The 24,840-nt window shown below is 27.7% G+C and overlaps 1 protein-coding gene across 6 annotated transcripts in view; it reads left to right on the forward strand.

Annotated features, from left to right (window-relative positions):
- LOC126839296 (protein scribble homolog) overlaps positions 1 to 23,398 on the forward strand; it is a 29,878-nt gene extending 6,480 nt beyond the window's left edge. The window contains exons 3-34 of one of the 6 annotated variants that reach the window (XM_050574526.1): positions 4,992 to 5,070; positions 5,159 to 5,248; positions 5,416 to 5,536; positions 5,603 to 5,677; positions 5,790 to 6,007; positions 6,444 to 6,689; positions 6,768 to 6,940; positions 7,659 to 7,813; positions 9,280 to 9,405; positions 9,477 to 9,578; positions 10,216 to 10,356; positions 10,506 to 10,614; positions 10,853 to 11,028; positions 11,102 to 11,356; positions 11,432 to 11,575; positions 11,639 to 11,719; positions 12,196 to 12,477; positions 12,707 to 12,976; positions 15,455 to 15,565; positions 15,794 to 15,973; positions 16,060 to 16,218; positions 17,151 to 17,507; positions 17,586 to 17,744; positions 20,353 to 20,775; positions 20,952 to 21,042; positions 21,134 to 21,190; positions 21,262 to 21,370; positions 21,442 to 21,529; positions 21,593 to 21,703; positions 21,796 to 21,927; positions 22,242 to 22,430; positions 22,793 to 23,398. In XM_050574526.1, the coding sequence (XP_050430483.1) occupies positions 4,992 to 5,070; positions 5,159 to 5,248; positions 5,416 to 5,536; positions 5,603 to 5,677; positions 5,790 to 6,007; positions 6,444 to 6,689; positions 6,768 to 6,940; positions 7,659 to 7,813; positions 9,280 to 9,405; positions 9,477 to 9,578; positions 10,216 to 10,356; positions 10,506 to 10,614; positions 10,853 to 11,028; positions 11,102 to 11,356; positions 11,432 to 11,575; positions 11,639 to 11,719; positions 12,196 to 12,477; positions 12,707 to 12,976; positions 15,455 to 15,565; positions 15,794 to 15,973; positions 16,060 to 16,218; positions 17,151 to 17,507; positions 17,586 to 17,744; positions 20,353 to 20,775; positions 20,952 to 21,042; positions 21,134 to 21,190; positions 21,262 to 21,370; positions 21,442 to 21,529; positions 21,593 to 21,703; positions 21,796 to 21,927; positions 22,242 to 22,430; positions 22,793 to 22,975 (5,192 nt within the window). In that variant the 3' untranslated portion in view covers positions 22,976 to 23,398. Of the gene's footprint in view, positions 1 to 4,991; positions 5,071 to 5,158; positions 5,249 to 5,415; positions 5,537 to 5,602; positions 5,678 to 5,789; positions 6,008 to 6,443; positions 6,690 to 6,767; positions 6,941 to 7,658; positions 7,814 to 9,279; positions 9,406 to 9,476; positions 9,579 to 10,215; positions 10,357 to 10,505; positions 10,615 to 10,852; positions 11,029 to 11,101; positions 11,357 to 11,431; positions 11,576 to 11,638; positions 11,720 to 12,195; positions 12,478 to 12,706; positions 12,977 to 15,454; positions 15,566 to 15,793; positions 15,974 to 16,059; positions 16,219 to 17,150; positions 17,508 to 17,585; positions 17,745 to 20,352; positions 20,776 to 20,951; positions 21,043 to 21,133; positions 21,191 to 21,261; positions 21,371 to 21,438; positions 21,530 to 21,592; positions 21,704 to 21,795; positions 21,928 to 22,241; positions 22,431 to 22,792 lie in introns of all 6 variants that reach the window. The other 5 variants (XM_050574525.1, XM_050574527.1, XM_050574529.1 and 2 more) reach the window with 5 other exon arrangements.
- Positions 23,399 to 24,840: the final 1,442 nt, after the last annotated feature.

The raw sequence follows: 24,840 nt of genomic DNA on the forward strand, positions 1-24,840 counted from the left end.
TAAATGAAATGTTGTTAACTACGACAAATACAGTTATAACTTAACTTATATTAACTTAGTTGTTGAAAAATAAGTAATAACATTTGTTGTTTTATAAATTAAATTTAAAACATCGAAGTAAAAAATAATTTACTTTCATATATTATACAAGTTTAATGGTCTGCACATTTTTTTCTGTAAAAATGTATTATTATCTTCTAATAATGAATATCTTATATTTAGATGTTATATCTGTATCTATCTATAGTTTTTTTTTAAATTACGATGAGTACGATTAGTATAGGCTCTTGCCAGACTACCCACTTCAGCTAATATGTAAATAGTTTAACAATATTTTAATTTTGTCAATTGTCATAATCAAATGCGTTGAAATAATATCTATACCATTTCGGTGTGTGGCTCGCCAATATGCACTTCAGAGTCTTTAATTAGAAGTTGACATGACGTGTACCGGTTCTCTCTTTTACGGGGTATACAACTTTCGAAGTACAATTGCTTAATACTAAAATGCGTACACGTACTTCACGTACACGTACGTAGTCATATATTCAATTATTTACTATCGTACATGTACCGATTTAATATTTTTAATATTTGAAACTGCGAATGGGGTCAAAACGCTTCCGGCTACATGAGATCGTCGCGGTTACAAAATCATATAAATAATGAAATTTTGGCTTATATTTTAAAACGGGTATGAGTATTTTAGTTTTATTTCATTCTCGAGTATGTAAACGATTACAGCGTATAGTACCTCCCATCGTCCGCGTGTGAACCCATGCATACATCCTAGCCGTAAACCATCAGCACTGCCATCGTATACCGTATACGAAGGACGTGCAGGACCTGACTGTAATACATGTAGTGCTTCAGGTCATTTGCCCTCGTGTACATTTATGTTTTTAAAAAACTCAACTCGGGTACCACTCAATCTAATTATGTTTTTGAATTTACATACTACGAAGAAAAAAAGTACAACAGTTAATACTACAAACTATAAAATCGCCGTCTAAACGACAAACAAACGTGATCCCGTGACATTAATTCAAACTCTCCCTAAAGTTGTGGTATCATTTTGCACGTGCCTTAGGAATTATTATTACAACCAATACAGTCATGTATTATGTTTATGTATTCAAAACTACTTGACTAATGTGTTGTTTTGTGTTTCGGTGTTCTCATTTCGTTTTGTTCCCACGTATTGTATACCTGTTTTTTTTTGTATGTATTCTGGGAGTTTTTAGGAGGCATCTATTATTGTAATATTTGGTCGATAAGAATATAAACAAAAAAGGGTCCAAATTTCATAATTGTGCAATTAAATCAATCGACCGCTTATTCTAGGCTGATAACGCTCAGAAATAGACATTAGTACAACACATTTACACATCGTTTAATAATAATTTCCTATTTGCTTTTAATATTTTCAAAATGTGTAATAATATTTCGAATTAAATTACCGTAATTTGGATTGTATTTAGTCAATTTTTCATTAGTTATACTTATTGATACTTATCGGTATTATTTTCTATACTTTTTATTAGTAATATACCTATTGGTTTAATTTTGTCCATTTCGCTGCTCGAGTTTTAATTATTATAGGAGTACACTAAATTGATTTTTGCGGGCTTTAAAAACTATTGTTACTATTTTCTGAGATTCGCACATTAACGCTTATGCAAAGAAACATAATAGTAACTTAAATTAAATTCGGCGTTTTTTCTAGTGCATGACAAATAATCATTTATTAAGTAAATTAAAAACAAATAGACGCGAAGGGTAATATCACTAAATCTAAATAGTAATAAAATTGCTATTTTAGCGGTAATAAAACTGCTGCTGGTAAAGTAGAGGTGTGGTTTGATGAATCCTACTCATATATTAAAAAATATATACATTTTATTACAGTATTGATAGCGCACTAAAAAAACAAATGGTGTAACTACTATTACAAACAGACATCATGTTAACATGCTGCTATTGATTGTATTTTCCTTTCTCCTAAGTCGTACTTAAAAAAAAGATAAATATTACTGTTTAGTTTTAATAGGTTCGAGTTTATAATAATTTCATAATTTGTTTCAATCATATTAAAAAATATTTATACATTTGTTTTTTTAATTAAATAAGTAGTTGAATTTTCTATAATACAAATTAAACGAAGTTTTTGTTTCCACTTGTTAAGTTTGTGGCCGCTTTCCATTCTGTGCTCTCCTTAACATATTATTACGTATTCATCAAATACAATGTTACTTTTCGTTTATTATCTTAAGCTTGTCTTTTAAAATTTTTATACCGTGGAAAAGTAAATTCGTAATGAAATATGTTGATGTTAATGGAGAGTCTAGTTTAAACTTTGCTACTTCACGACAATGATTATTATTTAAATATATACCTATTATTAAGCCCGATCCAGACTAAGGTAACATTCGTTAGTTGCTACATGATTCGCTATTTATCGAAACAAAATAATAGGAAGCATTGCAATACAGTAAGTACTAAGTTGCTATGGGTTGCTTTTTATTAGTATGGATCGGGCTTTAGTCTTTATTGTTCCACACAAATCGCATTCCATACTTCCAATAGTACATGGCAGTATGGACGTCATACGCAGAATAAAATATAAAATGTAATAAATCGTTAACCAATTCCCACTGGGCTTACCACTTGTAAAAGTGGTTATTTTCAATTGGAACTGTGTTGTTGTCTTAATTTCTGTCGTTATAACTTATATACTCAAATGTAATGTTAAAATTTCTTTGACATTATAATAACAAGTTACAAGTATTATTGTAACGAGTTACCAAAAAGGGTTACAATTTATTTATTTAGCTGTCCGACAATAATAATACTAGGAAAAAAGTTTGCTGGAAATCCGGTAAAAAAAACAATAGATTATGTATTAAAGTTTCTAGGATTAAAGGGTTTTTTTTTACCGGTTACGCATTTGATATAATATAGTAAATACCTTTAGTTATATCTTGTACTTAAGTAGATATGCCTATACCTATTAGCAGTAGCCAACATCCTACACCACCGAACAAACAACTAACTATATAGCAACTACCTATTGTGTTACCCTTCCCAATAAGCCTTCGAGGTACTCTTAATATTACATTCATGGCGCATCCATAAATATTTTGTTCGATTTGTATAGTTGCTATTATTATGGTTGGATATCAGTTGTTCTTTTTATTTGGTTCGCGCTATTCAATAACTGGACCGTGGTAATAACCTTCACATGCAGCACACTGCATTATTCGTTTGATTGGTAATTCGACTAGACTGTCTGTATTTATCCAGCAGTATGCTTTACTCATCCTTGTCAGTGGCTGTAAACTGGTTTTAGTTATTACTTATTATGTAGTGGTCGAATCCTCTAACGCTAGGAAGGTCAATCACCTCGTTTTACCTATGTAATAAATAATAATAATAATAGGCCGTTGGCAAAAAAAAAATATAATTTTAAGATATTATAATTGTTTGACATAATCTGACATACTGATGAGTGATGACAGTGTCTTTATTCTAGATTTATACCTTTTTTTTTTTTAATGGTGAGTATATGGCTTGTATCAAAAATCTAAATATAAGCATAATAAAAATCATAGTCTGGTTTAAATTTCGATGATAAGTCATTTTGCTTACATTATCTAATCATACACTTTTTACGGCTGGCCAAAAATCGGACGATGTCACTATGTTAGCGGTTTTATAAAACTGGTAATAAAATTGTAAACAATATATAAAATGTATACTATTACAATGTATGTAATTTCATTTTACGTTACCGTTTTTGAACTTTAAAGGCCATTTAGACGAAGCCCATCAAGTAGGCTACACACATCTATCTTAACTCGTTTTATGTTTAACACTATCAAACAATTTGTACTTAGGTTTCCGCGTGTCTTTTCCCATCCAGAACATTTCAATTTTAAAGATTTAAAATTTGTAATTAAAAATATATACAGGAAGATTTTTTTATTATAGGCCACTCAATATCTCAGGGTTTAATAAGAAATTGAAATATGGTTTTTATACAATGTGATCTCAATTTTTCTAAACTTTTTTTGTTTTTACCACCCTCCCTACTTAGTTTTTTTGACAGCTACTTTTAAAGTTTTAATGGTAACGTATATATTTTATTAACTTTTTAAATTGAGAATAATGTACTAAAAATGTTGACTGGTCGATAACCAGTTTCGGATGACTATTTTTGAAGTTATTGAAGTTTCAAGTTTAGGGCAGGAAGAAAGGTAAAGTGTAGTATTATTTTTATCTGTGCACATTTCCCAACCGCACTTCCACTCCCATCCTAACTTTTAAACTCTTTTAACTTTATAAATATTTGTCCAAACCTGGTTATCAACCAGTCATAATTTTTAATTAAAAAAGTTAAATAAAATATATGTGTTACCATTCAAATTTCAAAAGTTGCTATTAAAAAAAGTTAGGAAGGGGTAAAAACAATACAAATTGTGAAAAATTGAAATCATATTGTATAAAAACAACATGAAAAATAAATTTAATTTCTTATTAAACCCTATGAGATATTAAGGGCTCATGATAAAAGAATCACTCTGTATATATTTAAATTAGGCTGTGTATTGTACTGTCTACTTACGATTCCATGCCTGTGAAACTTTAAATTTTGTTTTTTATTTGCCTTTTAAAGGTTATTTTTTACTTGTCTGTTATTTGTTCACGTTATCTTAATTCACATTATTCTTAAATGTTTCATAAAGTATAAACAAAGTAATGCGTTGTTGTTTTAGGCTTGCGATAGACTTAACTTATGAAATCCTAAAACACTCGTAAATCGTAATATTATAATAGTATTTTTGTACTTCATAAATCATATGTTATTTTTCTAAATATAATTAGATTAATACATATAGATTAAATTAACTGCTAATACGTTTTATTGCGTTATTATTTGACTATTTAATGGACATAATTATTAATGTCTTATTAATTATAATAATTTTTAGATATACCTGATATACCAGATGAAATCAGAAGTCTCAGGCTTTTGCAAGTCGCAGATTTTAGTAGTAACCCAATACCAAAGTAAGTTTCGTAAACTGAAATATAGTTATTAATTCAAAGTTATTAATTACATACTATCTATTTTTTAATTCATTAATTTAATTTTTAGATTGCCATCGGGATTTTCACAATTACATAATCTAACTACTTTAGGACTTAATGATATGTCTCTAAGTAATCTACCAGCAGATTTTGGACTGTAAGTAAAAATATACAAATTTTAAGAACAATTTCATTCTATCTCCCTAATTTTTTTAAATAAAAATTTAAAATACACTAAAATTATAATAGATGAAATAATTTTGTGTCTTTTTGTCCAATATATTATATAAGATGTAATTATACTTTTGTATGTGTGTTTTTAAGGTTGGTAAATTTAAAATCACTAGAATTACGAGAAAACCTATTGACTTCTCTACCTATATCTTTGTCACAATTAACACGCTTAGAACGATTAGATTTAGGTGACAATGAAATAGATCATCTAGTAAGTACATTTTAATCGAAGAAGGAGAATTATTTACTAAGAATTGTTTATTTATCCTCATTTCAGCCACATCACATTGGTAATCTTCCAGTTCTTCAGGAACTATGGTTGGATCATAATCACTTACAACATTTACCAGCGGTAACGACTTAAAATTTGTTTTACCTAATTTGAATATTAAATTTTTAATAAATTGACAGGAAATATAAAAAACAGTAATTATCTACTATATAATTATTTATACAATTTCCAGGAAATTGGTAACCTAAAACAGTTGACATGTTTAGATGTCTCTGAAAATCGATTAGAAGACATTCCAGAAGAAATAGGAGGATTGGAATGTCTTACTGATCTACATTTATCGCAAAATGTGATTGAAATCCTTCCAAACGGTGTTGGTGAACTTACTCGTCTTATGATTCTCAAAGTAGATCAAAACCGACTAACCATGCTAAATGACCGAATTGGATGGTAGGAGCTGTATATTTGTTATCTAAAACAAAACATTAAACTTGATCTTCTATTAATACATACATTTTTTTACTTATAATAATTTAAATTTTAAACATATCAGTCACAAACATTTGATTAATAAGGTCTAATAATAAAATTTACTTTACTGGACACTTTTTTTCAATTATTTTGTAACCTAGTCCTTTTAATACTGATTACGAAAAAGTAAAAATTTTGCTCTGCTCGCAATTAGTTTAGAAGTTACACATCATTTACAATTAAATATTATTGATAGCCCGTATGTTATCGCAAATTTTCCCCTAAAGAAATGCGACCGGTTAAATAGATTTGCTGTGTTTTTAAATCCTATTGATCAAAAGTTAAATGTGTTTATCTTATAAATAGCTGCACATGTAAATAAAATTGTTAATGATTTTGCATCTGTTCTTTTCAGTTGTAAAAATCTTCAGGAGCTTATACTGACAGAAAACTTTTTAGTTGAGTTACCATCATCCATTGGCAAACTAGTTAATTTAACAAATCTTAATGTCGACCGTAACAGTCTTCATAGCTTGCCATCTGAAATTGGAAATTTGATCCAATTAGGTATTTTGTCATTACGTGATAATAAATTGCAATATCTGCCGAACGAAGTTGGAAACTGTTATGAATTACATGTATTAGATGTTTCTGGGAACAAGTAATATACATTATTAAATATTGTTTTTTAGTTTTGAAACATGAGTTATTTTTTTAAAATGACATTATTATGTTCTAGTTTACAATATTTACCATTTTCTTTGGCCAGTTTGAATTTAAAAGCAGTTTGGCTATCCAAAAACCAAGCCCAACCAATGCTCAATTTTCAAACAGACGAAGATGAGAAAACCGGAGAACAGGTTCTCACATGTTTTTTGTTACCTCAACTTGAAATCAGAGGCGAAACAAATGGTATACATTATATCATATATTTGTTTTTACATAAATAAATGTATTATTGGTTTACATGTGTTACTGCACGAATTTTCTTTCTTCTTTTAAAGTTCAAAACTCGAGATTTTGAACTCTTATTATAGTCATTCACTAAGTAATTTTCTTTTATACTTACAAAAACATATTTTTATCATTATTATTGAACATAAGTATTATACTTTGGCTCGTTTCACACCTGCCCGTACAATATGCGTATTTTTATATACGGCGTATGAAAATACCTTGCTCATTCATCTATGTGTATAATACACATGTTTGTTGAAATCCATACGTAATTGTTGTTTTCGCGACCTATGCAAGATTTATGAAAAAATATGTGTACCTCGCATTAGGTATGAAACAGGCCTTATGTAGGTACTTAAATAGTAACAAAAACTTCTGTAGGTATTATTACTTTATAAATGTACACTTTTTTGCAGAAATGTACCTAATTTCTTTGTTATATTGTCTATTATGTTGTAATAGTATTTTTACTAAGAATAATTATTTCCAACTCTTTTTCACCTAGTTGTATTTGTTATAATTCTATTTTAAATTAAAATTTTTTTAATTAATTTGCTGATCTGTATAATATTGTGCTACTATTTACACATTTAAATAACTAATACGTTCATAAGTATAAGCACACACTATGCTTGACTACAATTTTGGCGCATGGCATGCACATTCTTTGTAGGCTTGATCACTGGTGACTATGACCAATCATTGTGCTCGCCACCAGATGATGAGCCCCCCAGTGAAAACGAAGAAAATGAGTGGGAAAATAAAGCCAATTCAAGAACTACGTCTGTTCAATTCACTGGAGATATAAAGACTGAACCAAACACAAACGTAAGTACCAAAAATTTAAAATAATGCATTTTAATTTTGAAAATAAAAAAAAATGTATACTGTATAAATAAATGTAAAAAGTATAACTTTATATTTACTTTAACTCTAACTTTTATATACTTCTACTAAAAATATTAATTAGTAATTATCTACAGACTTTTGAAAAAATTATGTATATTATAGGGCTTTGCTATATCTACCTACAGTCTAATTTTTGGACTATCAGTCCTAAAATTACACATTAAGAGGGCGCCGCACCAGTGATTTTCAGTGGTGAAAACACGTTTACGCCAACTGAAAGTAACTCGCTTAACTTTGGTTTTAAAGTAAAAGCACCCATTATAAAGTTAAAAGAGAACAATATTACGTAGGGCAAGACAGTGCATTTTTTAAAAAAAATACATTATTTTAAAAGTTAAAAATGTTAAAATAGTCGTTATTTCTAAACTATGTATTGAGCGTTATACTTAAAATAATGAAAAAAAGGCACCGTCTTGCCCTTGGGAATATTGTTCTCTTTTAATTTTATAATGGGTGCTTTTACTCTAAAACCAAAATTAAGTTAATAGTTAGTGAGTTATTTTCCGTCTGTTTAAACATGTAGAGATGAAAAAACATTTTTAAATCGCTTTCAATGATGCTGTGATAGTACAAAAAATTAATTAACTACCAAAATAGGGTTCTAGTTATTGAACTAATAATTACACATCACAGTTTAACCTTTAATTAAGATTTTGTAAAAAATTGCCTATACTTTACTCCTTAAAAATGGGCGGTGCGGCGCCCTCTTAAAAAAACGAACTAAAGAAAAAGTTTCCAAATCTTTTGAGAGGGAGGGGGAATGTTAACGATATTTTCTTGTTTTTTACTGTATTTAGGTAGTTATATTACCTAAAGAATATTCCCCACAAGGAGTAATTTTTTTTTAATTTTGGCCTTCTTTCACTGATATGACTTACCACTTAGAGAAATCAGTCCAGCAATTTAAAAGATGTTGTGGCCCAGACACTAAAAAATAACCTCTTTGTAAAAAGTAATTGTTTACAATTTTATAACCCTAGATAGTACCTTTTAGTTCTACAGTATTGTATTTTTTAAACAATAGATATGTATTGTGTTAATATTTTGATTTTATAAGGACTTAAGTAAAATACAGATTGTTCTACTCTTATTACTAAATAAACACAATATTATGTTTATGTTGTCTTTACTCAAATAATTTTTCCATATTATGTTTTTTATTATAACAATAAACAATCATAACAAAATGACAGAATAAATATAATATATGCATGACTATGATAAAACTAGTAATGAGTACAGCGTAGAGTGTACAAATTATGAATTGGTCAATTAACTTCTATTCATTAACTATTGACCTTGTCCCACTCAAACTGTCACCAGAAGACACAATATATTATCTCTAATAATCAAAGTTCCTAAATGTTAATGATTGTTATTTTCAGACTTCCTTTGTGCGACATAACACTCCACATCCCAGAGAGCTGAAAGCCAAAGCCACTAAGCTATTTGGCAAGACTAAAAGCAATGAAAGCAGTTTAACAGATAGCCAAAGAGGCGATGATTCAACTGTAATAAAATGTTATATATTCAGTATTATGTTGAATTATTGCAATAAATATATTTTTTATTTGATCATCAGGAAAAAAGCAATGGAAACGAAGTTGTGAATGATAAATATTCAGAAGAAATTGAATCAATAGTGGAGACAAATAGTGTTTTAGAAGAAGAAAATAACTACGAGGTAAGCTATTAATTGATTTTGACTTTTTATGTTTTTACATATTTTTATTGAAACTGCAGTACAATTTGGGTTAGAGGCTTCTTGGTGTTTCATTTGACTACAAATGTTTATGGAAAATGTTACTCATTAAAAAACATATTTGGATGGATCATAATGTAATATGATACAAAACTACATATTTTGGCAATATTTCTTTTATTCTAACAAAACATTTTTTTACAACTTTTACATTAATCAAAGTTGTGTGATACAATTTATAAGATTAAATTTTAGTGACAATGTTTGATAATAGTGGTTTTATTTTTAACATAAGATTACTAAAGATTTTACTAAAAATAAATATTGTATTAAATACTCAATGTAACATTTATTTGATGAGATAACTATTGAAAAAAAATTGTTAAACATAACTAGTAATTTAATTTTTTTTGAAAATTATAATTAATAATTTGAAAATAAATTGTAATGTAACTATAAAGTTTAAAACTTTATTAAGACAATTAAATCCGGATTCAAGTTATACATATGATATATCAATGAGTTTTAATTTTTTGACGTTTTAGTTAATATAACTATCATATCTGCTTTGTATGTAAATATATTTGAAATTAAAGTTGATTGATATAAATTTACTTAGGAAAAAAGTGTAGTTTTCCATCCATCTTCAAATTTTGAGGCAGATATTCAAAATAGACCAATGAAATTGCACAGGAGAGATACTCCACATCATCTAAAAAACAAAAGAATTACAATAGATGCCAATTTAATTGAACAACAGGTACTGACAATTAAAATTGAAAAAGGTTTTTAGTGTCATTGTTAATGGGTTTACAGTTTTATCTGCACTGTGTATTATTTACTAAGCAAATTGTTTTCAAGTGTATTTGTTTAAATTCCTTCTAATATTATATTTTTTTATTACCATAGGAAGCACAATTAGTTAATAACGAAAACACGTCAAATTCCTTATCTGAAGATAAAAGTGCTGTGCTGTTTCCCACTCCACCAGAGTCTTTAACTGATCAAGCTGTTCTTGGTAAATAATCATGTATATAATATTCATTCTTTAGCTTAGTTGGGTTTCATATTAAACAAAATGAAGTCTATATTTTTGTCGTCTGTAAAATGTATACCGAATAGCAAAAAAAAATTGTATCCTAAAAGAGTGAGAATATTAACTTATAAAAAGTGTGGTCTGTAATTGTGTTAACGACTTATTATTAAATATACTTTAATACTAGTAATAAAATACTTTTTTTTTTTTGTTCTTATAGATGGTGAAATGGTTGGCAAAGAAGAACTAATGGAGGTTCATATTGAAAGGACATCGGCTGGTTTAGGATTATCAATAGCCGGTGGCAGAAATTCTACGCCTTTTAAAGGAAATGACGAAGGAATATTTGTATCCAGACTCACTCCAGATGGACCAGCCGATTTAGCAGGACTACGAGTATATACATTGTTTAGCTGTACATTGTAACTTAGAAAATTTCATGAGACTATTTATACACTTTATCATTTAGGTCGGAGATAAAGTTCTTACAGCAAATGGGCATTCACTAATCGATGTTGACCATTACACTGCAGTTGAAGTTTTAAGATCTTGTGGGTCAGTTTTAGTTCTTCAAACACTCCGAGAAACTCATCCACACCCAAGAGAATGGGCCATTCATGTCCCTGGAGAATCTACATCATCTAGCGTGAGCAATAGTAGAGCTCCTAGTGTTATTTCACATCACAATAATTATGAAAATACAAATGGTCACACGCTTGACAGAGTGAGTAAAAACGACTTATAATATTTCATTATTGTGCTGACATTTTATTACATTATTATTTTTCAATTTAACCAGAATCGTAAAACTCCCGATCCATTAAAAGATCTGGACATGACAAAAAAACAATTGATTTATACGACTTTAATTAGAGATCAAAACGGCCTTGGGTTTAGCATTGCTGGAGGTAAAGGATGTACACCGTTCAAAGATAATTCCGAGGTAATTATAATTTTATTGTCATAAAAACTACAGTATGTTTTTTATTTATTTATTGCTTTTTAGGCAATTTTCATATCGCGAATCACAGAAGGCGGCGCTGCTGAAAGAGATGGGAAACTACAAATGGGAGATCGTGTTATTTCAGTAAAACATTAAACTACTATTTAACAAACCTGAGCATTTTTTATTTAAATGACAAATAATGTTTTAATTAAATACATTTTTATTTTATTGTTTAACTTTTTGTCACGCGCGCGTTTTCCAGTCACACTACAATAAAGTGTGATTTAGGTAAACTTTTCACGTTGTCACAAAACTATATTTTGTAAATTAGGTAAATTTTTACCCCGCGCGTGGTACCAAAGGTTAAAATACTCTGTCATATTAATTCATTTTTTAAAGACAAATTTATTGAATTATATTGTTTATATATAAAATTATTTAGTTGAATTTAAAAGTTTATTCGCATATTTGTGAAAATTAAATTAAAATTGTATTTATTGTTTTGAATTTTTTATTTAAATAATGTTCAGGTTTGATATCAGAATATATTTGTGTGTGTGTGTGTGTGTATATATATTAAATAGTAATTTATTAATATTTTGATGTGTTTTTTTAAGATTAATGGTGTTGATGTAGCTGGTGCCCGCCATGATCAAGCTGTATCTATGTTAACTGGGCTAGAACGCTTTGTTCGTCTTGTTTGCGAGCGTACAGTTGATGCTCGATGTTCGGATTCAGAGTCTCATACTTCAGTGTCTCCGAGTAGTGCTTCTACCAAATCACGCTCATACATGTCTCCGAAAACCCCTCCACCAGCGCCACCTCAGACTCCACCCAAACCCGCGCCCAGAAAATTAGCTTCACAGTCTTCTATAGGTTCAGATTCTGAAACCGTACAAGTAATTTTATATATTTTTTCAATTGGTTTAATATGCTTACATCAGAATTGACACACAAACAATGCTATAGTTACTTTGCACATATATATATATTTATATATGTATATATATATATATATATATATATATATATATATATATATATATATATCTGTATAAATTATATATTTAAAGTGTTAACTAATAAATTGTTGTCTTGGGATACATTTATCACTATTGTATAATATAGCCTAAGCCGTTAACCAATGAAGATTTTGAAGCAATGATTCCACAACGTTTTCTAAAGATTAATAGAAAACAGGTTGATGTAGAGCAACCAGTTGCTGCCGTTGTTACTACATTGACAATAAAAAAGCCTTCCAATTTGAATGGAATAGAGTTCAAGGAAAGTCCTACTACTTTGGGCCGTGTCACTGAAACTATAACCAAAAGTACATTTACTGAAACTGTTGTGACTAGGGTGACGGATAATACTTTGGCGGAATCGATTATTATCGAGGTTAGTACATTACATTTCCAATAAAAATTAACATACAATCAAAATGCATCATGGTAAAATTTCATTTTAACTTTGAAAATGAAAAAGTGTTAATAAGCTTTGAGCATGAAATAAAGTCTAATAAAAAAAAACCTGCATGCTATTTGCTATAAATAAATAAATATTAGTGTATTTTAAAGCATAATGCTGTATACAAATATTTTATGTCAAACATGTATATTGGTTTGTTTAAATTGCATGAAATTTCTTGCAAATCTTTTTTTAAAAAATAAAGACAATTTTAAATTAATATTTTATTTTAAAAATGCCATTACATATATAATACAGTTTTTTTTTGACACACAAACATGAGTTTTTAAAACTTATTCTTGTCACTTATAACTGCATGAAATCTTTTTTCTTAGATCCACATTATTAGTTTTTAATATTAGTATGCTTTTGTATTGGCATAATATTATGAATGCAATGACCAGTGTGTACATAACTTATTATTAATATATTACTAACTTAATTGTTAATTAAAAAAAAAAAACATTTTTGTGTTGTGAACAGTTTTAATTTTGTAAATAATAATGTATACATAAAACATATGTGTACACTATTGATGTGTGCATATTTTGTAATTTAATTAAATCAACATTATTTCTTGATGATGATTCTGCTTGTGAACATAATATGCTGACATTGCTACTATTGTAAACAAATCATTAATCTAAATGTACATTGTCTTCTGCAAATTTGCAATGAATGTAATAATCGAGAATTAGGTCATGAATTCTTGTATTATTTAAACACCTTTTTATATAGAACTATTATGATAATCAATTGATTTTAAACTCATGCAATAGATAATAACCACTTAAAAAATAACACCCATTCACTTTATATACTCAAGTTCTTATTAAAAAATATTGGGTCTGTAAATAAATTAGTTGTTTAATTTAAATCTTAACTTAAATATTAATATCACAATAACTAACGTTTTAATTAATACTTAATAATTCACCTATCAATTAGTAAATTATGTATTAAGAAATAAATTAATATGTTTTTATAATTGCCTAAACTCAAGAATTATTTTAATAAAATCCTTAAAAAACTACTTCTTAGTCTTATAAATTTCACAAATGAACATAATTTATATTCTTGTCTTTAAAATTTTGTGATGTTTCATTTTTAATGAAATATTTGTTGCGGCTATAAAAGTTTCATGTACAATTTCTATTATATTAAGTGATCAAAATTAATTTTTATTGTTTAAGTAAAAAAACTATTTTTGAATGGTGATAATTTCAGAGAGAAATTTTTAAATATATTTTTACTGAACAATAAAAATTATTTTAAATTATTAAATAAATTAAAGATTTTATATGAAACATTTTTAGTTAAAACATTATTACATAAAAAAAATACTGTATCATTAAATTTTGAATACCTTGTATACTCTAGGTGTATAATATTTGTGATTAAATTATTTTAAATATCATAGTTAATGAATATAGTGATCATGTTTTGTTCAATAAAAGACTTGTTAAAGAAATAGACATTTTTGAAAACTGGGAAAAACTGTTGAACTGATATATAACTATTTTTTATATTATCCGCTACAATATGTAACTAAAATAACATTATGGCATGTGGCACATCATTTTGGCGTAGGAATGTTGAATTGTGTTACTATAAAAACAATTTTTTATATTTAGTAGTTTCTACCATTTAGAAGTTATTGCATTTTTTTTTATTAAAATTATTTGATATTTTTGAATTTACCATTAGTGAACACCAACACCTCTTACAAAAACTAACATTTGATTTTTTCAGACGCAAATTCACATTTTTTCACATGTATATTCATATTGATAAACGTGTTAGTTTGGAAAAAAATAATCATGTTAGTCTTTGTAAGGAAATTTAAACGGTTAGTTATTGTAATGAGCATCAATATGATCACTATTTTCCCTTAACATTGATATTTAAACAAATTTAACATTATGTAACATATATTCAGGGAATCCTGAAAGCTCATTCGAAGCTTGGTGAAATCTTACAGACTGTACTTACGAAAATATATACAAATATACATATATGATTAATTAATTAACAAATCAAAATTAAATTCTAAAATTAAGCATGATTTTTATTTTACTTATTTTTTCACAGGTACTTAATGTTATTATTATCATACAATTTTTCTGATTAAGTAACTTTTCCTTGTAAAATATTTTAAAAATATTTTTTATCTTGATATTTTTATTTTAAACATGCCAGCACGGTGAAGGTTTTGTGGAAGAACCCAGGTAGGTATTATCACGTAGATTTTTAAACGAATTATGACTAAAACTATGTTATAAGCAAATGTTTGTGTGTCAATTTACTTAATCATATGCGTTGTCGATAGAAGTAGTTAACATAACAATCCAACTTTTTAGTCATTTTTCGATTGATTTGTGTGTTAATTCCATGCTATTTCTATGATAGGACGTCACTTTAGTTAAAGAAGGCGGTTCTTGGGGCTTCAGCATTATTGGTGGTACTGATCATCCGTGTATACCATTTGGCCAACAAGAACATGGCATATTTATCTCTCACGTAAGCATATTATGGTTGGTCCACACTTGCGAATAAAACCTAAAAATCCAACTGATATACACTTGGAATTTGTTAAAATACTGACATTAGGCGGAAAAAAGAATGTTGCAATAACAAGTGTAATCGTGTAGCAGTTCGCTAGCGTGGACGAGGCTCTAATTTTATTTTTATTCTATCAAATACTATAAATACAGTCAATATATTTTATGTTGCTAATGACATTTTTAGATTGTTCGAAATGGAATCGCAGAATGTTCAGGAAAGTTACGCATGGGTGATCGCATATTAAAAGTTAATTGCGAAGATGTTACTAAAATGACACATCAAGAAGCTGTTCTTACTCTTTTAAAACCTACTGAAGAAATTACTTTAACAGTCCAACATGATCCACTTCCAGAAAATTTCCAGGTCTTTAATTATTTGATCAGTCCTCTTTACATATAGATGATTTTTATTTGAACAATATTAACTTTTAATTGCTAATAAATGTATAGGAGCTGACCATAGTTCGAGAAGCTAACGAAAAACTTGGAATGCACATAAAAGGTGGTCTTAGAGGACATCGAGGAAATCCTTTGGATAAAAGTGATGAAGGTGTATTCATATCAAAAATTAATTCTGGTGGAGCTGCTAAAAGAGATGGTCGATTGAAGGTAATCATTTTTTATTCACTTTTCTAATTTTGTCTTAGAATTAAAATAATATTGAAACCGTGAGTTTTTTGACATTTTCATGTCTTAGCTCTGGCACATAACCGAAAAAAGCGTTACCAACAAAGAAATGGGGTTGAAGATGAGGTGGGTATGGGAAAGGGGTGGAATTAGCTATGGCAAATTACCGAAAAAAAGCGTAACGAAAAAAGCGTTACCACACGGAGATGGGTTGGAGGTGTAAATAGGGGTAGGAGATAAGGGGTGGGGGTGGGATTGGGGTTGGGGACAGGAGATAGGGGTGAGAAATAGGAGTGGGAGATAGAAGTGAGTGATAGGGAGGGATGTAGGGGGGAGAGATTAGGGAGTAGGGATAGAGTGGGAGATAGGGGTGAGTGATAGGGACGGGAGATAGTGGGTAGGGGAGAGGGGTAAGATATAGTAGATAAGAGATATGTTGTACGTTTAACGTTAAAATTAGAACTAAATAATAAATTCAAAATAGTTTAATTCTCTATGTTAAGTTTCTTTTGGCCAGATAATAAACACTACAATTTTAGCCAGAAACTTGTCGTTTTAATATACTAGCTTGTTAATATACTATATCATTATCTATAATTCCACCACTACTCTAAATTTATTCGGTATTTCAACGAGACATGAAAATGCTCTTTCGTGGTTGCAGACTCGGCTGAAAAACTTTTTTGTTAAGTAATTTTTTATAAACTAATAGTAAAAAATAGATTAAAAAGCTAAAAAAATATCTACAAATTCATGTTCATTAACCTTTAAATAAATTGGTCATAACTAAATTTAGTCATTAAATCATTTTTGTCAAATAACGTCTATATTTTACTGTTTACTATAACTGTACTCGTTTATCTTTATCTAACCATAACTTTAAAATTATTACTAATGACTGATATTATGTTTAGGTTGGCATGCGTCTTTTAGAAGTAAATGATGTATCATTGTTGGGAGTTACCCATCAAGAAGCTGTTAACTGTTTACGAACAGCTGGCCAACAGATACACATGATTGTATGCAAAGGATATGATAAATCAGAAATCGATAGGTTAGTCAATGAAGGAAAACTCAGACGGGACAGTAGATCCATTTCTCAGAGCGTTTCTAGCCTGGATAGAGACGATGAAGATTCCGAAGTCATTAAGCAAGAAATGGAAATAAAAAAAGAATTAGCTGAATGGGAAAACCAAGAAAAACTAATTAAAGAAGAGCTAGAAGAAAGCATGGAAATTATTGAAGTTAAAGAAAAAACTACTCAAGAAAAAGTAATTTTCTTAAGATTAATTAATTAAATATTTAAAACATTTTTGTGTTTCTATAGTCATTAATTTATTTACTTTAAGGTTTTGGATGTAGTAAGAGCTGCAGAAATGTTGACTCTCAATTCAACTGAATCAAATACAGTCAAACCTAAATCACCTGGCGGACCAAAATCAGGCGACAGCTTAAAAACTACCACCGTTGTAATGAGTAAACATACTTTAGCCCCACAAGCCGATCAAGTGAGTACATAACCGTTTATGTATAAATAAAAAATATTAAAACTGAATATGAAGTCTGGTTTTGATTTTTGCTTAGTAGATTTATTTGATATTTTACATGGCGTGAAAATATAGCTTCTTAAAAACATTTTAATTGCGTAGCATGTGCTTATTTTGGCTGTTAATATTTTTCTCAATATATTTTTTATGTATATAACTAAATGTTATAAAGCATTATTTTATTTTGTTCTGCTCTGCGACATTTGCAAAAATACCTTTTTGTAGAAACTAAATATAACTTTTATTTTTTTTTAACTATACATTATTATTTAATGCATTTATAATTTTACAAATACTTTTTGAATGTTCTTGAAGTTGTATAAATAACGAAATAATTAATTATTTTTTTGTTTATACTTTATATTTTATTTTGTGTACAGATAATACCGTAACAAACTGTAATTTTATTTTACAAAATACAATATAATATAAAAATTTGTATTTATTGATATTTTAAGATATATTTTATAGAGTAAATATACTTAAAACATAAATTAATATTCTTATTATTAAATCTGCACTAAACATAATAAGCCTTTATGTTCTTAGTCACTTTTATCATTTTATTTATTATACTTAATAATTAAATTTCTCTATGTATATATATTCTTATGTAATTACTTTTGGCTTAATTTAGTCCTCAAATATCCAAAAAAATAGTATTTATCATTCCAATTGATTATTTCATCTTTGAATACTCATTAATATCTCAGTTATTACCATCGGCATGATATACTATTAGTCCAAAATAACTATTTTCTATACTCTCGTTAGTTTATTTATTTATATTTTATATACCTGCTCACATTATATTTTTATAAATTATATTATTATTATTATTCTTGTTGGAAGATTCATGTTATGTTTATTTATTGTTATCATTATAATTTTGCATGGACTTTTATTTATGCATCTTCGCCTAAAAAGTTTAGTACTTGGTACTTTTTATTTTTCTTTGTTTACACTAATTAATAAAAAAAAAAACAAATTGACATTGTTTATTTAAAATTTTCAAAAATAAATAAATAATAATGCTAAATTATGTACAGATTTTCTTAAATATTCAAGTTTTTTTAAAATTTTAATAATATTTATAAAAAAATTATATATATATATATATATATATATATATATATATATATATATATTGAACTGCTGTTTAATAAACTAAAGCATAAATCATAACTATTACCATTGAGTATACTCGATGCTATTACTTTCTTGAATTTTAAAACAATATTCTTTAATAAATATATATAATATATTCTGTGTAAAATCATATGTAATGAAATGTACATTAAAATTTTTGTAAAAATGTAACTTAACTTGTTTCAATAATTTTATAAAAAATATTTCATTTAATAATACTAAACCCGTTACACAATACTTATATAATAGATATTTGTTTGATAAGAATAAAATGTTACATACTTGTATAAACAAAATTATGTCTCAAAATGATCATCTGTAGTTTTTATTGCATTGTAAATAATATATGAATTTTAAAGAAAGAAGAATGACATTTATCATTTATTCGTGGCATGTCCTTGCCCCTATATTTTATATCATAATAATTTTAATTAAATTCGATTTTTACATCAAGAAAATACAATGACGATTATTTGTTATTCCACGTTTTATGTGTTCTAAAAAAGTGTACAATTTGTTATTTTCAGTGTGCCATTAATTCTGTCACCGGATTATAACATCACATATATAACACTGAAGCATTATTTTAGTTACAAATTTTATTTTATTTTATTAATTACAATTTTTTAAATTTAGCTAATTATTAAAATAACATAAAATATGTACAAACTAGTAATAACTGCAAGAAACAAATTCTTATTTTTTGTTGTATACTTAATTTTTTTATAATTAATATTAAGGAAATTTGTGATCACAATTTATCTAGTTTATGTATTAATCTAAAAATTGTCTTTTGTATTAATATTATTATTATTATCATTATGTTATGTTAGTTATACTTATTAAAGTCCTATGCCTTATTAATAACAGTTACTACAAGTAAATAACCATTTTAAAACACCTTGAGGACCATTATAGATAATATAATTATATAATAAAATAACACTAATAACTATTGATATTTATTAATAATTTTGTTATTTTTTCTGTCTATCAAACATATTATATTATATATGGTGTATTATATGTATACTTTTTACATTTTTTTTTTTTCATTTTTTATAATTGGTTATTACTTATAAATTATATGCCTGAATAATAACTATTTCTGTTAAAGTCGTTAAATGATAATTAGTTTTATATTCAAGTAAAAATTACAATACTTTTAACCTATAATAGTTTAGCTTTAAAATTCATTATAGTTTATCAAAATAGTTGAAAGATAAGCACATACTACTGTTACTAAAAAAAAAAAAAAATCAATTATTAAAACTATGAATACATTATAATGCATGTAATGTGGTTTGGACATATTGGTGCATAACAAAACCTGAGGATATATTTTCGCCATTGGACTGAACAAAGTATGCAGCCAAAATACACTAACATTGCTCTTATTTGTTGCATGAACTATTAACAGGTAGTTGTTCAGAAACGGCCTAATACATGTCCTTCAAAAACTATATTATCTCCCAAAACATTATCTTCATCCAAACCCTCTGTCCTACATTCGCCTACAAAACACATACATTTCCAAGAGACTCCATCTTTTCACTCTGAAGTCGCTCCTCTGCGTACACTCGTTGTCGAACGTCCTTCACCCACTCGTGTAGAAATGGTTCCTTATGTTACTGAAGTGAACACAATACCTGTTCAACATTTTTATACTCCTGTCTTAACAGACATTGAAAGTAGTTCATCTCTGGAAACTATGCAGTCGTTAGACCCCCCTCCTGTAGATTATTCTACTTATCCATACTTAGAATCCTCTCCTCATTGGTTGGACGTTTTTAATGATACCCCGTCGCTTTTGACTTATTACAATGCAGCTAACCTCAGCGAGGTATGATCTTCTTAATACTGTTTAGTGTTTATAAAATAATTTATTATCTTTAATTAGTAATAACTACCTAGCTTTTATTTTAGTTAATAGAATGCAATATTTTTAGTCATTATTAAAATAAGTATTTAAATTGTTTGTCATTATAAACTGTTATTTTATTAACTCACCCATTTTAGCAAACCGCTGATGCCAAAGCTTCTGTTAGTGATAAAAAAAAGTTTTTCGAAAAAGCAATGGAAGAACATCATAATCCTAGTCCAAAACCTGGTATGTTATAACATACAATTTTATAAATTTATAAATAAATTATATTATTTGAGTCACTTGTAAATTTATTTACATCTTTTTTTTTTTTTAGAACGAGTATTTAGTTTTTTAAGTCAAGACGAAGTTGAGAAAATGAAACAGGAAGAAGGTATTAATTTTATTATTATGTAACTTCAAATTTAGTATTATGCATTAATAAATAACACATAATACTTGCAGAGCAAAAAATGGGGACGTTAATAAAACAAAAAATGAATCCACATGAAAAATTCATTGAAGAAGATGACGATTTTGATGAGGATGACGGAGCATTAGTTTTTGAAAATACGTATGTTCATCAATTTAATAAAGAAATAAAAAAGTTATGTATTAATCCTACATTTTATACTATTTTAGTAGTATTGGATCACATAAAAATTTGAATGCTGACGTGTGTGTCCGCACAGCAAAAGCTGAAAAAAGATTAAAGGAGCGACTCAATCACGATGTATGATTTTATATATTAGTTAAATTTTAAAACTCCCTTTTTTTAAACTATATATGTTTTTAGGGTATTTTTTCTCATGAAGAAAATAAAGAATTATCTCCTGCCGAACAGCGTGCACTTAATGCTGAAAAGAAAGCTGCGTGGCGGCAAGCCAGATTAAAATCTTTAGAACAAGTAAATAATATATAAGATTACATTAATTAAAACCATAAAATAAATATTTTAAAATTAATTCATCATTTTATAACTGTACAAAATGATTTCAGGATACTTTGCAAGCTCAAATAGTAATAAGAGAATTGAGTGAAATAACTGAAAACAAGTCGACTAATGGCGATCCCGATTGTGAAAACACTATGCCATTAAATAATGAAGTTCTTGAAAATAAACCATTAGAGGTAATTTATAGTCAATAATAATTTGATATAATGAAATCATGAAATCTATTATGATATCACTCAAACAGCTTTTAATTTTTTTAACACTAAAAATCATACCATCGGGGTTGCTAACAATTTGTTTTGTTATTGGTTTTTTTTTTATAACAAAATTTGTTTTGTTAATCTAATATTTGTTTTATAACACTTGATTTAAATATTCAAAGTTTTACTCGGCATGCTATAATACAGTCATGTGTTTATTACAAAACTGACAATTAATATATCATCATAATAACATTATAATTAATTGGCCTTTGGTGGTGGCTAATTAGTGCTTACGACCGACAAGTGAGGATTTTCCTCGTCTACGCCTGCGCGAGTCCCCTGTCCAGACGAAGGTATCCGAACGAGAGACAGTCGTCGGCGAGAGTGTATCGTTGCGCACCGAGCAGTATGTTGACCATTCCGGTCAACTGAAAGTCAGAACCATCGAAATTGTTGAAAAAGTCATTGAAAAAGAGGTACTATACAATATTGTACCTCCCTTCTGAATTTCGCACTTTATTTCGTTCTGCCGTCACAGTAAAACTGTTTTATTTTTGCCGCATGTTGCATGGTAGTCAATAAAAACTAGCCAAGATATTAAGATTAATATTTATTAGTTGTAAATGTCTTCCTTATTTTTTACTCTTGCCTATCATTATCTTTTTATTTATTTGAAATTGAGATTTATCATAGTTTTCTTTAGATATTCACAGTACTTTTGCATGTCTGCAAGTAATGGTAAATAGAGATATTAAATATTTATTATCTAGGTTTTATTTGAGGTTAATACTATAAATTTATCTTGTATCACCGACTATGATTGTTTAATGTATTAAAGGTGGAGACTACAAAAGAAAAAATAGTGTCATTGGAGTTAAGTACACCTGAAGCTGAATTTTCTCCAGAGATTCTTGGTGAAGATCCCGAAGAAGAAACGACTGAGAAGAAAACGCCAACCAACACTTCTAGCAAGAAGAGGCGCAGAAAGCGTACAAAGTCAACTGACAAACAGTCGTCATAGTAAAAGCCAAAATCACATTTTCTATTTATATATATGTATTTGTAATATATAAATAATTTCTCATTCCTACACTATACTATAGTATTACTAAGCGTAACAAATTGTGATTACTATTTTTATTTTTTCATTCTGTTGTCACTTTTCAACCATCAGCATTTCTTTACATGGACCAACTTTTGTTTTATATTGCTGTTTTAATTAATTAGTGACAAAGCTTTACTTTTGTTTACTATTTTAAACAATGCCACAAATTACTCATTTTTAAATGTTTACCTTTAAGAGTGTTTTACTTTTATTTTTGATATAATTTTTGTAAATAAATCAGCAAGACAGTATTCATAACTTTGGAAAATGTATGAAAAAAAATAACAAATTTATTTATTCTATCAAAACAATATTTTTATTGATAAACCCACTTAATTATAATTATTAGAAATTAAAATAATTGAAGTGTATTTTGTTTAATATATTTTGTAAATAATCAACAACATATAATAACTGTAATTTTCAATTAAGTTAGCCTTTTTGATGCAATAATCAATTCCAATTGAACCTATACAAAAATGTCAATACTCAATTGGATTTGATCACAATTTGTTTTATGTATTAAGTTTTATTATCAAATAAATAAGAAATAATAAAAACATTATATTTTACAAGTTAACTATTTTATTAAAACCTTTAAGAATAAATTTAAAAAAAAATCTTTACGGAAGATATATTTTTGTTTACATTAAAATAATTGATAAGAAAAAGACTCATAACTCCTTGCTAAGGTGTTCCTTCAGATGGTGTAATGTTGCAAAAAAAATATAACTGCTCTATACTTTCAAATTTTAGCTCCAATGCAGATATGAGGGAAGTTATTGTATTTACAATGGTGCGGTTTTTTTTTGTTTGGAATTTTAACCCATATGTTTTGTGTATATATATTGTTTATATATTATAGCAACCTATTATCATATAAAGGTTTAAGTTAATCGGAATAAATTAATCGGATGTATGATATCACTACCTTTACTTTATAGTACTGTTGTAATTTGTAAAATATACAACAGGTTAGGTTACACAGGTTAGGACTACACATGTTAAAGCAAATAGCGCCCGCTGGAAGGTTAAATTGAATTCAGTTAGTAAACAATTGTATAAAACATACATAACATTGTATACAATATATTGAGCATAATACAAATTGTATTTGCTTTATAACAGAATATCCAGTACTATTTTCTATAAATTTACAAATAAAAATAAATGGCTGTATATTTCAGCTGGTGAGACTATTTTTATGGCCTGTGGGGATCGTCCCGCAGAGCGGATACAATTAGAAAATAATGGGATACTAAGTTTAAACTCTTCTTGTAGAGCCTACAGTGATCAAGATGTATTAATACCAGGAAAAGAAATTATTTCTGAAGGGTATAATGATTTTATTGCTAATATCACTATGCCGGAACCAACATATTTGAGTTCAAGGTTTAATAACCACTTTTTAAATGCCTTTCACACACAAGCTCGTTCAATTAGTGATCTTTTAACTAACGGGAAGTCAACAAGACAACTCGAAGCAGAAGCCGATATTTTTCATGTACCATTTATACAAAGTATATATGAATACGTTTTGTTAGGTCTCAGCATAGCTAACTTAATAATAATTCTAGTAGTATTATATATAAACGATATACTACAGTATAACCGCTTAAGACGAGCACGAGCCAATAGGATTGGACAAGCCGTGCGCGCAGGAGAGGAAATACCTTTATAAAATATTAAGTAACAAAATAACAAGTAGCAAGTAGAGATATATAAATATTTAAATATATATATATGAAAAATCATGGTGAAGGACGACTAATATACGTATG

This window comes from Adelges cooleyi, unplaced genomic scaffold, assembly GCF_023614345.1.
Source record: "Adelges cooleyi isolate 19-005CV unplaced genomic scaffold, UGA_ACOO_1.1 ACOO_flye_CR_arks_rails_tigmint_CR_PRNA_30, whole genome shotgun sequence".
Taxonomy (NCBI): Eukaryota; Metazoa; Arthropoda; class Insecta; order Hemiptera; family Adelgidae; genus Adelges; species Adelges cooleyi.